At 35.1% G+C, this 19,688-nt stretch overlaps 2 protein-coding genes across 2 annotated transcripts in view; both read right to left on the bottom strand.

The window, feature by feature from the left end:
• The window catches only part of LOC142978877 (uncharacterized), a 54,145-nt gene extending 46,762 nt beyond the window's left edge, over positions 1-7,383 (bottom strand). The window contains exons 1-2 of the mRNA XM_076123482.1: positions 6,874-7,383; positions 5,708-5,726 (exon numbers count right to left, since the gene is read on the bottom strand). Coding sequence (XP_075979597.1) covers positions 5,708-5,726; positions 6,874-7,032 — 178 coding nt within the window. The 5' untranslated portion in view covers positions 7,033-7,383. The remainder of the gene's footprint in view (positions 1-5,707; positions 5,727-6,873) is intronic.
• A 4,510-nt stretch (positions 7,384-11,893) lies between these two features.
• LOC142979059 (uncharacterized) lies at positions 11,894-17,077 on the bottom strand. The gene has a single exon (XM_076123819.1). The coding sequence runs from the start codon at positions 17,075-17,077 to the stop codon at positions 11,894-11,896; it is 5,184 nt and encodes a 1,727-aa protein (XP_075979934.1).
• Positions 17,078-19,688: the final 2,611 nt, after the last annotated feature.

The following is a 19,688-nucleotide window of genomic DNA, read 5'->3' as shown; positions in this document are numbered from 1 at the left end:
GTGCGGTACGTTTACGAGTTATCTACTTAGCTGGCTTAAATACAATTTGCTTGAGATAACTTGGAAAAGATTATGAATTTTCATCTTGTTATCATAAACCCACGTAGAGGAGTGTGGGCGTAGAACAAGAAACTTCATTTTTATAAACCTCATAATTATGTTTCTTCGATTCAGTGTCTTATAAATCATAAGAAACACTCTTCGTTTTGGAGATAATGATTTAGTGTTAATTATTGTACTCATAATTTTAGTAACGATTTCGCCTTTTAAATCATTTCCTATATAGATATCTTCCTTTTACACAAAAATATCTGACTTTATGTACTGCGTTAATAGTAGTGGGCTATTATAACAACACGAGATTGGAATTTTTTGGAGAAAAAGTGGAAACCTTTGCCCAGCAGTGAGAGACACCAGAGACTAACAAAAATAGTAAACAAAAATAATATTAATCGAAACTTTTACTTTAATAGGTAACATTTCATATAATTTGTGTTTTCTTTACAGCACTGTATGCAGTATGTAGTCACTGTCTGAAGTATGAAGAAACAGGTCAAAATATGATTTTAATTGTTTTTTTTTTCATAATACAATATATTTGTCGTGTTATCTCATACAATATATCAAGTAAATGAACGATTAATCTGTTCGTTAGCAAAGTGGTAACCGACACGCACTCCCCTGAATAATGGATGTGGTAATAACCAATTTTGGTTTATATCGTTATTCTTGATTAATATACTCAACGTTATTGTGTAAAGCTGATGAAATGCTTTTAAAAGTTATAATAATTATAAATTCATCGTATACAGATAATGTATAAAAATGTTATAATTCGTTCATATGTCGGCATTTAACTACACTAAAATGACAGAAAAGACTAGAAAGACAGTATTATGAACTTCAATTGTTATCACGTGAAATGCATGTGAAATGCCATGAATGCCTGTGCGTAGTCGCCACTAGTAATAATTTATTTTAATAGTCCACACAGATTAATTATTTCCTTCCTTTGCCAATATCCGCATATTCAATTGTGTCGTTAGATAGTCTGAGTATTTCAATTGACAAGTACGGCTGATCAGTAATGAGATAATTACAATTAAGGTATCCCACTACCAAGCAAGCGTGGACTATAATAACTTCTGGGGGAGCTCCTCTCGAATACAACCCTGGGTATTATAGTCATGTATACAAAGAACAATACATTCTTAAACAATATACAAATCTAATTTTATAATGTTTTACTTTAATCTATACTAATCTATACTAATATTATAAAGCTGAAGAGTTTGTTTGTTTGTTTGTTTGAACGCGCTAATCTCAGAAACTACTGATCCGATTTGAAAAATTCTTTCAGTGTTAGATAGCCCATTCACCGAGGAAGGTTATAGGCTATATATCATCACGTTACGACCAGTAGGAGCAGAGTAGCAGTAAAAAAATGTTCCAAAAACGGGGAAAAATTTGACCCAGTCTCTCTTATGTGACGCAAGCGAAGTTGCGCGGGTCAGCTAGTATATTATAACTGTCCTAACTAATTTGTAATTTCATTTTGTGACCTAAATCAGTGTAAAGTTACATACGTAAGTACAGTAGCAATATGCATTGTACTGCTATTGCCGCTTATCTCTACTGTTAATCTAACATGACACACTCGAGTACCGTAGAATTAATTATTTCGAAACAATCGTGACATGTAATCTAATTAATGCAGTAGAAAGTCATTATGAATCCCGTAATCGTTCACACTTTCACAACTCTCTGTGTTGAAAAATAATGAGTTCTCACTATCACAGACTTGGTCGATCAGGCAAATGTTATAATGATAAGCCCATTAGGTTCTGCTAGCTATGACCTACGGGTATAAATCTATTTAGATCTTATTACTAAAAAAAATAACTTAAAAGCAAAATGCCTGAATTATTGGCACCACTAAACTAACCCGGTCATATCTGTTTTCTTGACTATATCATCAATTTATGTTAACGTTACGCATTCTTATGATTCATCTAGGTGGAAACTAGATGGACCCATTGTAGAAGCACCACCATCCAAACAAAACATCGGTAAAACATACCGACAAACTGAAAATCTTCTTCTATATTTTGTAGTAAGTTAAAAATAGCCAGCATTTGAATGCATACGTAATCTACTTATTCAGTTTTCGCTCTACATCATGTTGCTTACGTCCAGATAAACTAAGTAAGTAGATATTGTGCTGTGCTACATTCATAGTAATGTCTTTTCTATATGTCCTTGTATCCCGAATATCTCAATGAACTAAATTAAATCACATAACTACACAGATAGCTGGAAACTACTCAAAGACTTGTACGTATTCCTTTTACCGTCTTTTGAAGGCTGCACTTAGTAATTTATTCCATTACAGACATCATTAGCTGTAACGTATGCAGTCTTACCCTATGACTGTGCATAAATGAACAACGTTAGAAAACAATTTGCATGTTTTAAAACTAAATTAAATACTAGTAAAGTCACAATACAATATGTTGTAAACTTTGAACAGGCTCTTATTTTATTATGAGTACAAGCCACGATAGTTTTAAAAGGACTCTTATTTAACTTAATTCCTAATTGATTTATAGATATAATTAATGATTAACTAAAGCATAATTTATTGTAGCTTATTTTCCTTGCAGGCATATCAAAATAATGATAATATTGTACAATCAACACCTACAACAATCATAGCATTGATTAGTTTTTTTTAATTAAAGGGAAGTACATAGGCATATTAATTACCCTTAAGTACAAATTGCGCGTTCTGTTAATATAAATAAGTAAATTGTTTGTAACTAAACTGTTTATAGAAGAATAACTACAGTCTATTTGCATAAAGGTATGCATCGTAACTATATAACTTAGAACTGTATTTATACTTAAACACATTTTCAATTTTCTCCAAAGTCGCATTTATTTTCAATTTAGTTTCCCTCAAAAGCCTTTGAGTCAACGAGAAATTGCACTGCAATAATAAACCGTTTATTTCTATTCTACTTATTTCTCTGCTATAAAGATATGAGAAAATATACACCGTGTTTCTTTCACTCTCAAACCGTGAGGGGAAATGTACAAATTATATTGCCGGCGAGATATAAAATTGTCTGTTAGTAAAATTGCATTTTCCGACCTGATGATTAGAGCAGGACTACGGCGGACTTTAATACTATTCCTTTACTTGTGGAAATTATTTATATACGAAAATATGGTGTTTATAGTTTTCTGATTGTTTACAAGCCTGTATAATATTTCTGAAATGTGAACTAGTATATTTTGTTAGCAGAGGGGCTATTTCTGAAACTACAGAATTTATTCATTAATTTTAATTACCTATTTGAGTTATAGGAAGCAATTACTCTCATGCTTCTTGATTCCCAAAAGATCATCAAAACATAATATGTATTACATAGTGAGATAACAGATTAGATTTATGTGCTGTATTTACTAACCTATTTATCTTTATGATATTTATAGAAATGTGTACAGTTATGTTAATCATAACTTTCTATTTATAACTTATCTAAGTAATTACTTTATAAATAAGTAATCTATAAATACTATAGACCTATATTTATTCTACTCGGACAATCAGCCTAGCCTTTCTTCCAACTGTGTTGGAGTCGGACCTGCAAAACCCTACCTGAGATATAACATGATACCCCTCGATAAAACTGGTTGTGACACCTTCAAGCTTTCGACAACTGGTAACGACCGGCAAAAATCTTTATAAATTACAACCAGGTCCCACAATTTAACGTGCTTTCCGAGACACGCAGCAAACGGTTCGTATAATATGGTCCCCCATCAACAGATAAACCTCGGCAAGCGTAGCTTAACATCAGAGATCGAGCCGTGCGGCAGTTGTTACTTAGTCACGAGCTCCTTATCTATTTATTCAATTCGGTGTTAATACATTAAACAGTAAGTTAAAGACATTGATAAATCGGGTCTTTTCCTTAAATTGAACAATCTCGGCGGAATAATGTGACAATCACTTCGCCAATGGATCAGATTGCAAAGGATATTGCCATGAGAGGTTTTGCTACGGCTGAATGGACATTTAGAAGGACTTGTGTTTGTTTACCAGAGAACAGAAAACTGTTGTTTTATAATTAACTAGACATATTATTATTAACGGTGAGTACCTGGCTATTTTATAAATAAAGCGTTTTTACTAGAATGGATAATGTAATAGGTAACTAAAGAATCCTTAAACGTCAACGTTCAAGTACGTATGGACAAGCCTCCATTTCCCAAAATACTGGTAAATTTAACACTACAAATTATATTTTGAACTTCAATAACTTTAATATGTTGACTAAGACAAATGTTCTTAAGAGCCGACCATTAAATTCTAACCGTTGCTAAATAAATAGTCCCGCAGGTAACAATTTTCTTCCATTCCAGTATCCAAGGAAATATTTCCTGCAATAAATCAAAAAAATGTTTTGTTTTCTTACGTTATTATTATACAAATCCTTGACATTTTCATTCAGCGATAGTCTCATTCTGAATACTAAACGGCCAGGGCTGTCTCAACCATGTCTTGAATCTACAACTCAGTCGCGTGACTTATTATGTGAAGGTAACATTATTTTCCTGTAGACTGTTAGCGACAATAAGGCTTGCTATGCTTCACAATATATTCGGCTCGGCAATATTTATCAAACAACAAAATCGACTCTACTCTCTTGTTCGGCCTCAGTTTCATCAACACATATTCGGTTTTGCCGCCGAGCTCGGTCGGCTAATGCCGAACCAAATATGTGTAGCCCAAGAGCTAACTCGCACTGTGGTGACTTATGTTACCGTGACAGTTTATGGAGTGTTACTGTCACCCAATTGTCACGTCATAACGTTCGTGCATCTCTAACCATATCTATACACTTGGTAAAAGTGACGAAACAATAACGGTGTAAAAAAAGTACGCTCTTGTTTTTATCCATGATCTCGAAAATAAGTTTTTGAGGCTTCGGTAGTATATTTTGTTAGACGAAGTAATAAAGAAAGAGTCAAAATTTGATTAAATCCGTGAGCTAGAATAGTGATAGCCTGACGTCAGCAAAATGGGAACATGTCATGTATAGATTTAGTTAGCAAAAGACTCAGTAAAAATCCAGGGCAAATGCAAAATTGTCCTATATTCAGGAGTGAGTTTGTTTGAATGACGTTATTATGAATATTCTTTTCATTTTCTAGTTCTTAGGATGCCTATTTTAAAAGTAGATAAAAAGGGGACCTACGTTATTGTAACTATAAAAACTTCGTTCTCTTTAGGATAAATAGCCTAATCCTCAATGTTAAACTCGAGAAGGATGAATCTACCCACTGACAAAGGTAGTTTGGCAAACTTCAAACTCCTTGGAGAGTTCATATAAACTTATGACGTAGACAGGTTCTGTCACGATGTTTTCCTTAACAGATAAGCAAGGCATTATTAATTTCTTAATACGCTCATAATCTCAAAAGGCCAGAGGTGTGTGCCTTGGGTTTGAACTCGACACCCTCCACTTTGTATCATCTCGGATATACTTATAAGTTTACGTAATTCTAATTAGAAAATGGTATTCCAGGAATTGGAATTATGGACGATGTTTAATAAGATAATGAGTTTTGAGTGCACCTGGCTGGAAAATCCGTTTTATGAAATAGAAAAGTAGAAAAAAAATGCGTTGCAACTTACCAGGTTCTGCATCAGGTTCCTGTAACAATGATTAAAATAAAATAAATATGATTATTATACACGTGGTATGTAATAATATCAAATCAATGCAAAAGCACGCAATTTATAAAAAATCTAGAAATCCGTATTAGTCTTTAGTGAATATTTGTTGTTAAATGAACCAGTGATTATAATTGATTTTGAAGCAGCTCTAAATTGCAATGTGAAAAAATGTGCTAATGCTAAAATAATCGCTGCTGTGTACGTAATGATAGATATCACGCAAACTATTAAAAAAACATGTAGGAAAACTGTTCAGACAATCTATAATAGATGCGATAGAAATAATTGGTACATTTACGAAGAGGGAAAACTCACTACAAAGAGACTTTAAAGATGAATATTTAAAATCAAATGCATCTGCTCGATAGTACGAATTTCAACATTCTATTTTCTTTATTTTGTTGACCTTTCAATTAAATTTAAAAGCTCTTCGTACATAGAGTCCATCTAATCAATAGTCAACTTCGTGTGGCTGCCTAATTTCATTGGTGACCTGCCAAAGCGTCAACTGTAGAATGTCGAGCCGCTATAATCGATCAAACACCAATTCGCTGCATATAGCTACTTCACATTACTCTTTATCAGATAAAATATGAGTCGATTGCTCACCATAATCTCGTAAACATCAATACAGTTTTACCAAAACCACATTATCTTCATGACATGGATGAAAATAGTGATAAGAGATAAAAATCTCAACCTCTCCGCTAGGAAATACATTTGCATAAACTCAGATTTATTGCACCTATGAAACTCGAGCTTTGCATCGGAAAACAATGGTCTATCTTTCACAATATTGTATGGTAAATTGAAAGTTCATATATTACTTGTATATTTTATATCATAAAATATAGAAATACGCAGTCGTGTCAACTAAAATATTGTTAGAACCCGATCAATTAGGTGGATGAAAAGTGAATGTAAAGTTTTATCAAAAAAATATAAATGCATGCAAAAACATAGGCGGCAATAAGTGATGTGTTTCGATAGATACTTAAGTTGATGATATAGCATTGCTATTTGGGAAGAAGCCAGTGTTGCACTACATCACTTTTAACACTTACCGCCCTATCAATTCCATTTATTTCTTTTCCTTACGGGGATAAATATACATTGATACTTACGAATTTACTTCTTTCATTCTCTTTTTGTTTTAGTTCTGCCTCTTTCTTTGCTTGCTGTATCAGTTGGTCTACAAACTCATTGGCTTGGCGAAGTTTGTCCGGATCACTCTTGAAGGCGGCTACGCGCTCTTCCAGCGATCCTTCGGTGTCGTCCCTCATTTTTACCAAAAGTATATTTTTTCCTTATTAGTTTTAATGCAGTTAAATCTCGCAGGTGTCAGTAATCACTTTTCGCAGTAAAAGTCTGTTTCACAAAACTCAAACACTATAATTTAAAACTTCAGTCGCGAGTACTACGGCCATCACTTGGGAACGGAGGGTTGTCGCCCTTCACTTATTTTCGGGGGTCCCGCGTTTATTTTTGGGGGCAATGTCAGTCATTATTATAGAGCTGGGGTGATTGAAGAGTGAGACACGTGTGTTATGTGCGAGGACGGTGGAGGTACTGGCGCCGGGCGAGTCGCGATCCCCGATCATGCGCCGACGGACGGAGCGCGCGGCATACGGACTGCGCTCGGCAGATTACCACTAATCATAAACGCAACCTATGACCGATCTCGAGGTAACATTTCAGGTTAATTGATGCCTCTTATCTTCAAACGGTCTCATGAGATATTCTTGGGTATGGCCAATTAAATTTGGCTTTATTTACTTAGGTACCTACTTACTGAACTGGAACTCTGAAACTAAAACAGTTTTCGTTACAATGTGTGTCTGTTACTTTATGTGCAATACATATAATAATGTGTCACATTTCACGCTCAGCTGCTTACCTGTGTGGACAAAATCATTAAAGAGATGATTACGTATTCTAACGAAATTATGTCAGACTAAGGGTGGTATTCCACCGCCCCTATAATTTTTTAATGTGAATTTCAATGGGGGAGGGAATAATTAAATATTAAATTTTATTAAAGAGCATAATAGTAATGCGAGTTTTATTGCTGCGCTTTACTCAGGTAGAATTCATAAAAACCACGCTTAATTCAGTTCAAAACACATACAGTATTAGTAATTAAATTATTTATTGACATCAAACGAAAGAATTTATGGGTTGTATTGCCTTTTCTTTAAATTAATCCAAGAAATATGTATTGACGACGATTTATTGCGTCTAAACTGTATTTCTAAGTACTAAATTAATAAAAAAATTATCTACTTTTTAATTTAATATAGTCTTATATGTAGTAAATCGAATTATTTCGTAAGTCTACGTTGGAAACTAGCCTTATCTTCAAGAGACAGGTGGTTACACTCCACGGGCGTATCAAAAATGTATTTTCCCTGAACATAGAGTCTCATGTACTGAGCTTATAACTTTTTCATAGAACCTCCTTTACCGGAGCATAAGATTGAAATAACACGTTTTATTGACATAAAACCGAGGATGGGAGCTATAAATATATGAGAATGTTATTTTTTGTCGGTATAGTACGTGATAGCGAGTATCGTGGTTTAAAGAGGGGATGAACGGTTATTGATATCATTATGTGTTAAAAAATCTTGAAAATACTGTTTAATAAAAGGCTTGGGAAAACTTTCTCAGGTATTTTTTACTTATATTGTAATTTGGCAAGAAAATATAAGGCAAAATATATCTAATCTCTGCTTATAGTTTTTATAAAACTTTATTTTTATATGCACCTTAAAGAAATTAGACACATTTTCTTAGTTTTGAATATCTACCTTAAATTTTACTATAAACCTAACAAATAACATAAATATCGTAGTATAATTTTTAGAAATCAAATAAAAGCTGGTAAATTAATAATACTTACGTAACATTACGATAACAGTATCTTAAATTAAATTATACACCCGTAATATGTTTTCTATCAGAATGAAAATACGTCTTATCACTATACAAAGGAACGTTTTTGTTTATACAAACATATGCACTAAATGTACTGATATCAAATCATGTCTAGTTGTCGCGTGACTCTGTTCAAGAAATATATAGTGATATAACTATAGTCCAGCAACTTTTATAAAAAGTCTACTAAGCAAAATTTGCTGCTTGTGGAAGTATACAAAAGTTAGAATTTAGAACATCAGTGACCCGTAGGCTTATGCAACTGAAGATGGCCTGTTAGATAAGGCTACTTTACTTCAAAACTAAACAGGATTCTTATTTAAAATTTAGATAATTCGTGCAAGTCGAAGCTCTATATATAGCTCTAAAGTCGAAATATTCAAAAGACTGTCCATGCTGTCCATACGGAAATAAGTAGAGCATCGTAGTGAAGAGTCGTATAAATGCAGGCATTTGCTGCATTTAATTTTATTGAACCAAGAGAGGGTGTACTAAATAATATTGTAAGTAATAATCTCTAATTGCCGCCACAATATATGCGTGTGAAATATGCGTTCACTGATTAATAAGACCTCAGTTCATTAGTTAGTTTCATTCTGGTTTGCATCTGGCTTATTGGATACAATAAAACTAATATACAATAAGGAAACATAGAGTAGGTCTATCCGCTAAAATGTCTGTGAATTTCGTAATTGTTGCAAGAAAATAACAAATTATGGAGTATGTTAAAAATTACGTAATAAGCGAGGCTTTTACTTTTGGGTGACATCAAAAAAATTAAATGCCGGTTGTTTTTTTTAATTTGCTTGTTACATATTAACACCTTCTTGAAAAAAAAAACCGGCATGTCAGATGCAAAAGCAAGGCAGGTTGAATTCACCTTTATCTATTCAATAATATTCTAGAAGTTTGTAATTGCATACCAACGAAATATTCTGCCCCGGGAGGAGAGTAAGTTTTTTATTCGTAATTAATTTATCCCCTCATCGTTATCCTTAACATTTTATAGCCCTTTTGGTGTCCCGTTGCTATGTCCTCCCTTTTTTTCAAACCATGCAATTAATCGTGTAACATGAGAACGTTTTATTAATTAAAGGAGGTTACCTCTTCCACGACTACGTATTCAAATTGTGTTGTTAAAAATCAATTCGTTCACTCAAAAAACTTACCTATTGACTTCAAAAGTTGTTATTATATTCATATAGGTACATCATACTTGGCAAGTACCAATAACTATACCTACTCTTTAACATTAAATGGCATTTTCAGTTGAATTCTAACACATTTTTATGAAAGATCTGTCAATATACAACTCAGGATATACGATGAGCAAATCTATCTATGGAAATCATATTAATATGGACTGTAATTCTTAATCTTCTTACCCTATGACCTTCGAATATCCCAATGCCTTGGTAGAAAAATCTGCGTATTAGCCGTATTCCCTTATTGAATAATACTGTTGGTTGGTAAGTAAACAGCGTGTTATAAAAACGGAATTCAATTGGCCGACATATTGCTGGCTGATTACCATTGCAAAGGGATCCAATATTTGTTGCGATACCGAATAATATCTTTTACTTCGCTACATTTGAGATGGAACATATTTCTGAGAAAAACGGAGAATAAAGAAATTATTTTTTGCGGCACATTATCGTACGATCGAGTCTTCCACGTGCCTTTAATTACATTTCCCGATATCTAAGAATACCCCTTAATGGGAATCTCTTTAGAATCTAACACAAAACTAGCTGCTTAAGGGCCGATAGCCATAGTAGTCCATATTTTCTGATCATGCATAATGATAATGGGAGAACTGTGTACATATAAAACACTACTAACAGAAGTTGACAAAACAAGTAACTAGACACAGTCAGCTCCAAAAATCAGACTCAATCTTTTGTAACCCTATATACTGAAGTGTGCACATTATTCCATTGAAAAAACATTTGCCATTGATTGAAATGTTTAACTCTAACTCATTCTATCTGATTTTGATCAGTTATTTATTAAAGTTACATTACACAGAGGTTTTGAAAATATAAAGTTGGTAAGCAACTTTTGGAGCTGACTGTACATAAATAGAAAGATAAAACTACAACAGCTGAAATATAATATGTGCTTGTTACGACACGGAGGACTATAACGTGCTAAGGTTGGTGGTCGTACCAAAATCCGCAAGGGATTTGAATATCTTTTGAAGATTTTCCCCCGATGAAAACCGCTACAGGGCCAAGCTAAAGCATAAGTAATTCACCTGAAGCTCTCCACGGCCTCCAAATATGCACAGAGTAAAAACATTTTAGCTTTCACTCACACGCGTCGCGGATTACCCGTTATTACTTTATGAGAGCCAAGAGTCGTTTTATTTTATGCGATCTACGTGAGCTGAGAATATTGTACTGGAAGACTGGAACAGTAGGCGATAACAACATCTTGATTTGTAGACTTGTAAATTGGTATTTTTCTTTTTATTTTCCGTACAGCCTACTTATTATTTTTCTACTAACGTGATTTCTAGCCCAATAAAACACCTTGGAATACAAATTTTAGAAGACAAATACATTCTCATTCGAAGATTGCGACGTAGGGATTACTTATATCTAATTGCTTCACATACTTATCCACGTTTTAGACAACTTTCAGACTTGTGTCATCAACACGCTTTGAAAGTTTATGAAGTCGTCTCCCATTTTCATAACGACCGCCGCTCATCGTTATTTTCACACAAGAGCGTAGCCTGTACTTTGGTCGCAAAAGTTTCGATGGGTAAGAGAGGTGAACAATTTCAATAAAGTAACGATTAAGAGCCCATTATAATAAAAATAGGCGTTTAACTAAAACTTTTAAAAGGGTCTAGTGTACAATATTCTGTTTTTCTAATGAGATGTTCCAAACTTACTGTTTATAGGTGCATAAGGTTCACTATTGATTGCTACGTTGTGTGGTTGAGTGAAACACGTCTTCCCTCTATAACGTATATTGAGACACTGATTTTATAAAACATTAGTTTAAAGTATTGATAGGCGTAAACATCCCGCCCACCAAAACAAACTGTTTTATAACAATAAACATAAAATTTAACATCAATTTAGAACCAGTGGACTGTATATAATTCAAAAATTTGTTTATAATTAATTGTGTTAAACAAATTTTAATATAATGACACATGCAATCTTTAATTTACTTAAGTGCAACATATTGTATTTACTCTTTAGGCAAGAATATAAGTTTTGACAACGGTCTCTTCAGTTCGTGATTTCCCTTACATTGCACAGTAACAACGCGAACCAAATTATCCGCTCCAGGATGGAGAAGCTTTATGCGACCTAATAACCATTTATTAGGTGGTAAATCATCCTCCTTAATTATTACAATATCGCCAAGACTTGGAGAAGGAACCTTTGATTTCCATTTGTATCTTTGCTGGAGAGTGTTAAGGTATTCCGATTGCCATCGCCGCCAAAAGTTTTGCGTCATTTGTTGTATGATTTGCCATCTTGTCAGTAAACTAATCTTCGCCTCTTTGTAATCAACATCTGGAACACTTATAAGCGGTTCTCCCACTAAGAAATGTCCAGGTGTGAGCGGCGTTAATGTCTCAAACGTGTCACTAAGTTGACAAAGTGGACGCGAGTTGAGACTTGCCTCTATTTGAGCCAGTAGTGTTGCCATTTCTTCATAAGTTAGTTTTATGCCTTGGTTCATTCTGGTCAGGTGTCTTTTGGCGGATTGTACTCCAGCCTCCCATAAACCACCATAGTTTGGCATACGCGGCGGAATAAAGTGCCAAGTCGTGCCGTCATTTGCCAAAAGTTGAGCTATTTCCTTTGTTATGTTGGCTTGTCCCGCAGTAAACAGTTCTCTTAGTTCCTTAGCGGCCCCAACAAAGTTGGTGCCGTTGTCGCTCCACAAGTGAAGACACGGTCCTCTTCGAGCAATGAATCGTCTGAATGCGGCGATAAATCCTTGGGCTGTAAGGTCGGTGACAGCTTCTAAGTGTAGTGCTTTGGTGGACATGCAGACAAAGAGGCATATATAACCTTTAACGGTCTGGTGACCTCGACCCTTAGATGTCCTTATCTGTACCGGTCCCGCGTAGTCAACGCCGCTGTTACGAAAAGCTCTGCAAGGATTTACTCTCTCAGCTGGTAGTTGTCCCATCATTTGATTATTCGTCTTCGCCTTGTCTATAATACAAATTTTACATGTTCGAGTACATTTTCTTACTGCGGACTTCATGCCAATGATCCAATATTTACTGCGAAGATAATTCATCATCATCAGATTGCCACCATGACAGGTTCTGATGTGTGCTTCTGCAATTAACAGCCTTGCAATGTGAACATCCTTTGGTATTATTGTAGGATATTTTGTTGTGTCAGGTAATATAGCATTTTGTAATCTGCCACCAACTTTTAGAATACCCCTTTCATCCAAAAAGGGTGCTAATGTAATAAGTGAGCTCTTAGCACTGACCCTTCCTTTATTCTTAATATCTTCTATCTCTTTAGCATAAACTAGACTCTGATAATATTTTATGCATATTACTAAAATTGTCTCCATTTCTTCTACAGTTAAATGATCTTTTGATTGCTCCTTATTTCTCGTGTGTAAAACTCTTCTGCAATAAGCCAATACTCTTTTCATTCTCGATAGGGTTGAAAATCTTTCCCACAGAGGTGCATCTTTCTGGTAAGTATGGGTGTGAACTGATAGTTTCATTTCCAGCTCTGTTGCAGGGACGTCTGTTGTTAAATTGATGATCTCTCGATTGGTTAACCATTTGGGACCTTGCCACCACATTTCTAGGTGTGCCAAATCTTTTGCCTTAACTCCTCTTGTTGCTATATCTGCTGGGTTTTCAGTTGTAGTCACGTGACTCCATCTATTACCTTCCAGGTTTCTTTGAATATCTGCGATCCTGTTTCCTACAAAAGTGCGCCATCGATTGGGACTAGACTGTAACCATGACAAGACTACCATTGAGTCTGTGTAAGCATAAATATTGTTCACAGGTATTTTCAAAACATCGGCCACGTCCTTTATTAGATCAGCTAACAATACTGCGGCGCACAACTCTAATCTGGGTATAGTTAGTTGTTTTACAGGTGCTACCTTTGTGCGACATGCTATCATGACTACATGGACTTTGTTATATTCATCAATTACTCGGAGGTAAGTCACAGCTGCATATGAAGTTGATGAGGCATCTGAGAAACCGTGAATCTGGATTTCTTTGCATCGGGCAGTGATATGAAACCAACGTGGAACTTCAATGGCTTGCAGGTAAGATAGATCTTTTCTATATTTTATCCATTCTTCTGCGATATTTACAGGTACTTCACTATCCCATCCGAGCTTACCAAGCCACAGTTTCTGTATCATAACCTTGGCTACGATGACTACCGGCGATAACCATCCAAACGGATCGAACAGGCGAGCAACGTCAGAGAGGATAGATCTTTTCGTTATTGGATATCTCAATTCAGGTAAGTTAACTGTTACTTTAAATGTGTCATCTTTTCTGTCCCATTTCACACCTAAGATTTTAATTATTTTATCTAGTTTTATTTCCAATGTATCTGTAGTATTTTCTTTAGCTTGTAGATAGTCTAATACTTCTTCTGAATTGCTTGACCATTTTTGCATGACAAATCCTCCCTTTTCAAGAATAACCTTTAGATCACTACACAGTTTTTTAGCTTCTTCGACTCCTTCAAGAGAAACCATGAGATCATCCATATAAAAACAATGCTTTATTGCAGCGGAAGCTTCTGGATATTGCTGACCTTCATCATCAGAAAGTTGGTTGAGTGTTCTAACAGCTAGAAACGGAGCTGCAGCGGTACCGAACGTGACTCTTTTCAACCTGAAACTACATATGTCTTCGTTTACTTCATTACGCCAAACTATGTGTTGTAATTTTGTATGTTCTTCAGCAACCCTTATCATTCGGTACATTTTGACAATGTCTCCTATCACACAAATCTTATGCTTTCTCCAATTAATTATAAGGCTACGCAGATCAGGTTGCAATATGGGTCCTACTAACATGTTGTCATTGAGTGAACAGCCTCCTGTGCCTTTAGCAGATGCATCGAAGACGACTCGTAACCTTGTGGTGTCTTTATCATCTCTGATTACGGCATGGTGTGGTAAGTAATTAGCTTCTTCATCTATGTCCTCACATTTTTGTAGGTGTCCCATATCCAAATACTCATCAATCACCATTTTGTACTGTCTTTTAAACTCTTCATTTCTCTGAAATTTATTTTCTAATTGTTGAAATCGCCTTAATGCCATTTGTTTTGTGTCTCCAATGTTTTGCATAGTTTCTTCTAACGTTTGTTTCAATGGTAATTGCACTATATATCTACCGTCTTCATCTCTGACTGTTGTATTTTTGTATTGTGATTCACATTCTTCTTCTTCTCTAGTCAGTATCCTCCTTTTGGTGTACGAATCCGTTTCTATTTCCCAAAACCTTTTTAGTATGTTATCATCTTCTGAAATCATTCTTGTAACGTGTAGTGTGATAATCTTATGTTCGTTACTCAATGATAAGTCTTCCTTTTGACCCGAGAGGATCCACCCCAAACATGTATTTTGGGCCACTATGCCATCTGGCATTCTCATCAAGCCAACATCTATTATTTTACTAAAGACATCGGCACCAAGCAAGATATCAATCCTACTCGGCGTGTTGTACATAGGGTCCGCTAATTTTATAGTTTGAAGCTGTGGCCAGTTCATCGTGATTGTTTGTGCAGGTAACCTTTTCGACAAAGTTTTCATGACATAAGCCTTCGTCCGAAATACTTCGTTGCTATCAAAGCGCGATGAAACTGCTAGTTCCACTAAGTGTTTTATAGGTATTTGAGATTCTTCTCCTATCCCAGAGACGACACCGTTGATGCATGTCTTCTTCAATCGCAACAGTTCAACTACTCTTGCTGATACCAGTGAAGCCTCCGATCCCTGGTCAATCAAAGCACGAAGCAGGTGTGTATTTCCGTTACTCGCTTTAACTGCTATTTGTGCTGTGGCTAGCAATATTTGATGACCGGGTTGTTCTCTTGAGAAGTGTGCGGTTGTGATTCGTTGTTCTAGTTGTGATTGTTTTTCTTCTGACTGACTTGTTTCTTTATTTCGATGTAAAAGGGAATGGTGTTTTCTTCTGCAAACTCGGCATGACGTCTTTTGTTTACAATTGTACACTGTATGGCTTGGAACAAGACAATTAAAACAAAGATTGCTTTTCTTCACAAGTTCGTAGCGTTCTTCTACCGGCTTACTAGCAAACTCTTTACAATGATAGATGAAATGTTTATCATTGCAATAAGCGCATAAAGGTTGTAAATGTTCACTGCTATGCGTTGATGCCTTTTTGGGCGCGTCATCCTTTAACGCAACGTGAAATGATTTATGGCCTTGTGTCTTCTCTCTTACAGAATTTGCATTCGGTGTGACAAGCTCAAGCGTTCGAAACTTTGACTCAAGAAATCTTCTTAACTCGTCCCACGTAGACAGCTCATCACTGTTTTGTTTATAGGCCTGTTCTTCCCATTCCTTTAACGACTCTGGGTCCAATTTCTGTGATATTAGAAATACTATTAAGGAATCCCAAGAGGCAGTACAAACATTCATATTGTTCAAGCTATTCAAACATTCCATTGTTGTGTCGAGTAAAGCCTTAATGTGGTTAGCCGTCTGATTTGTAATTCTTTTCTGACTAAATAGTCTTCGTAAAAGAGAATTCACTATCATCTTCTTATTCCCAAAACGTGCTTGTAATAGGTTCCACGCGTGGGCATAGTTGTTTTCTGTTATTTGTATATGCCTTAATAACGCTTCAGCCTCACCAGAAACGCTCGTCTTCAGATAGTGTAGTTTTTGCACATCGCTTATGGTAGTGTTATGTACTAGGGCAGTAAACAAATCCTTGAACGTAGGCCACTCATCATATTTGCCTGAGAACGTCGGAATCTGTATGCGTGGTAACTTTGCAAACGGTAATTGACCCCCTTGTGACGTTGTTGACATGTTTACAGCCTCAGCCATCTTCTGTTGCGACTCCAGGCTTGATATAAGGTCGACTAAATCACCCCGTAAACATAGATACATGTCCTCGTACGTGTAATATTCCTCGTGAAGAAAATATGTTAAAACACCTCTCTGTTCCCTCGGTGTGCACTTCGTAAGGTTATAGTGAGCTTGTTTGAAGGTTTCCCAGTATTCTTCGATACATTTGAGTCTTGTTTTAACATAACCTTCTGTTAAGCGCTGCTTTGGGCATTTCTTAAGGTTAGTTTGAGCCTTTTGAATCATACTGGCTACATCTTCTAACGTAGATAAATACTTGCTCTGTTCCGAGGTTGGTGACGTCATTTTCAAAACTTTTTGAGTCCAAATTCACATACAAATGCAGTCAATACGATGTTATAATTCACTTTCAAACACTCAGTTTTTATAACTTCATAGTTTTATTAAAGCGATATTCACTAATGACTTGTAAACAAGATGATTCATATCTATTGGAATGCAGTTCTTTTGTATTCGCACGGCCGGGTTCGCGACGCAGTTATCAACAATTAATCCGGTTCGTTTGGACCATGTTTATAGGTGCATAAGGTTCACTATTGATTGCTACGTTGTGTGGTTGAGTGAAACACGTCTTCCCTCTATAACGTATATTGAGACACTGATTTTATAAAACATTAGTTTAAAGTATTGATAGGCGTAAACACTTACCTAAAAATTCGCTCAAAAAGTTTTATTGTTGAATATTATTTTGCACTAAATATTTTAGAACCAACTTTCATAAAATGGAATATTATAAAACTGCACGTAAATTTATCACGACAAGTATAAAAGTAATCTTGAAATGGTTTTAGTTTGAAATAAGAACTTCACATAAAATAATATTTTATTGCAGCATGAGTCTTGAAATCCAGCCAGATATTATTAGATTGCAGTTTGTCTGGATCGATGATAGATAGCCCACGTTCTGTCTCAAGAGATTTTTCGTTAAATTGTTATGTAATATGTTGCTTTGTTTACAGCTTGCAAAGCAAATTGTTACAAAAACTAATAAAGAGTAATAAACTTAGATAACTTCGATTCCATGAAAATAGAACATTTTTTTGTTCGAATTGTCATTTTTTGAAAAAGGAAATAAGAATCGAATTTCAATTTCCTTTTTTTTTAAGAGGACAGCTTAGCTAGGATAAAAGTCAGTAAAGCAAATTGGCAATTCCCAGTAACTTTATGAACAAAAAACTACACAAAAGATTCTTTTGTGGGACGAAAAGACGAAATGGCCTGAGGAAAATCGCTGGTAAAGTTCCAAATGGAAATTTACAAGCCGTTAAGATGACGAAACTTTTTTACAACAGTTTTAAATAAAGAACGCGGCGCTTATAAATCAATCGTTACTTTTTAAACAAATGGTATTTTTTGTTGTTTGTTTATTCCTGAGTGAAAACGGCAGTTTATTACGTGTGATTACTTACTGTTTATGTCATGAATTATCAAAATAATCCCAGTAGTAAAGATAGATTGCCTGGTGTCATTTGGGAAGGAATATTCCCAAAATAGCTATGTATAATATGAACCGTATTCAAAGTTTCTTAGTAGATCTATAGTAAAGTTACGTACGCATTTCTCCTACCTACAGTAGGTACCTACCATAATTTATCTGAGTTTTCTGATTCTCAGCTTTAACGACCGTCATAGATTTTCCTCTAGCCGCAAATAAACCTCGATATCATCTACTTAATGGCTACTTGTAAGTCTTTCTTACAAAACATTCGCCAAAGTGGGTAATTTATGTTGGTCTTTAACATAAGGCACATTCTTCTTGCGCCACTATTCAGTATTAAATAAAAAATGTTGGTAGCTACTTAGGTAGGTACCTTAACTCCTGTAAAACGTAGAACTCTACAAATTTACATACATCTAAGTAGGTAGTATAAAATGAAATTCGAAAAAACACTTCGTTATTCTTTATTTCTGATATGTTCCTGTGTTAAGAGATAGTAATGATTTTTCAAAAGAGTCTCTCTCTTTAGCACGAAAAACTTCACTGAATTGCCCTTTATTCAGGTTTTTCTGTTCATTCGTATTTACTGAAATACGAATGTTACTAAAATCTGTTAACTCTAAATTACAATTAAATGAGAAGATTAATATTCGTATTAACCTCAACAAAATTCTCTTGGGACATAATCAAGTTCATTACTTACCTACTTGGCTTCGAAATTGATAATAATTCTAAGGATTAAAACAGAAACTGCGGGTAAAGACGTATAATGTATCACTAATACCTACTCGTAAAACATTCCCGTAAACTGTAAACTGGATAAAAGCAATTATTTAGTTAATCAACTACTAATAGAGTAAGTATAATAAAACACGGCCCTCGCTTGCAGTCTCTGTTGACTTTTACGACTTTTATGAGATCAAGTAATAGGTAGGTATTTATACTTTACTTTTTATGTACTTACGTGCCACCCGGCTAGTCCCCTGTTAACTGCCTTTTTAGATATTTTTTAAGCTGTCTGTAGCCAAACTAGAGACCAAGTCATCGCTAATTCTAGGTCCATGCCTACATACTACAGTGTATTAGTAATGTAGGTATACTAGACTTACCTTGACGGATTAACTGTTATTCATAAGTTACCACAATTTACATAAAAGATATCTAATATTTTTTACTTTTTTATTTGTCAATTTACTTGTATACAGGTGCAAGGTAGAAGATGCAGGTCTAGCCTAGTATGGGACCTATTGTTAATCTCATGTAAGTAGTTAACTCTGTGCTTTTTCTGGAAATAAACTTTTTATCTTTATGTTACATTTAATTGCCTGAAACTTTAAATCTTCGCGGGCTTACGAGGTGTGCTTATAGCAACGTCGCAAACGACTAGCGAGGTAGGTACTATCAAGGTCTCGAAGTCCTAACAGTACCGTGATATTTTTGGTACGCCTCTCGTTAGTG

This window comes from Anticarsia gemmatalis, chromosome 15 (assembly GCF_050436995.1).
Source record: "Anticarsia gemmatalis isolate Benzon Research Colony breed Stoneville strain chromosome 15, ilAntGemm2 primary, whole genome shotgun sequence".
NCBI classification, from domain to species: Eukaryota; Metazoa; Arthropoda; class Insecta; order Lepidoptera; family Erebidae; genus Anticarsia; species Anticarsia gemmatalis.
Note: the sequence above shows the minus strand (reverse complement) of the source record. Positions and strands in the feature narration are given on the sequence as shown.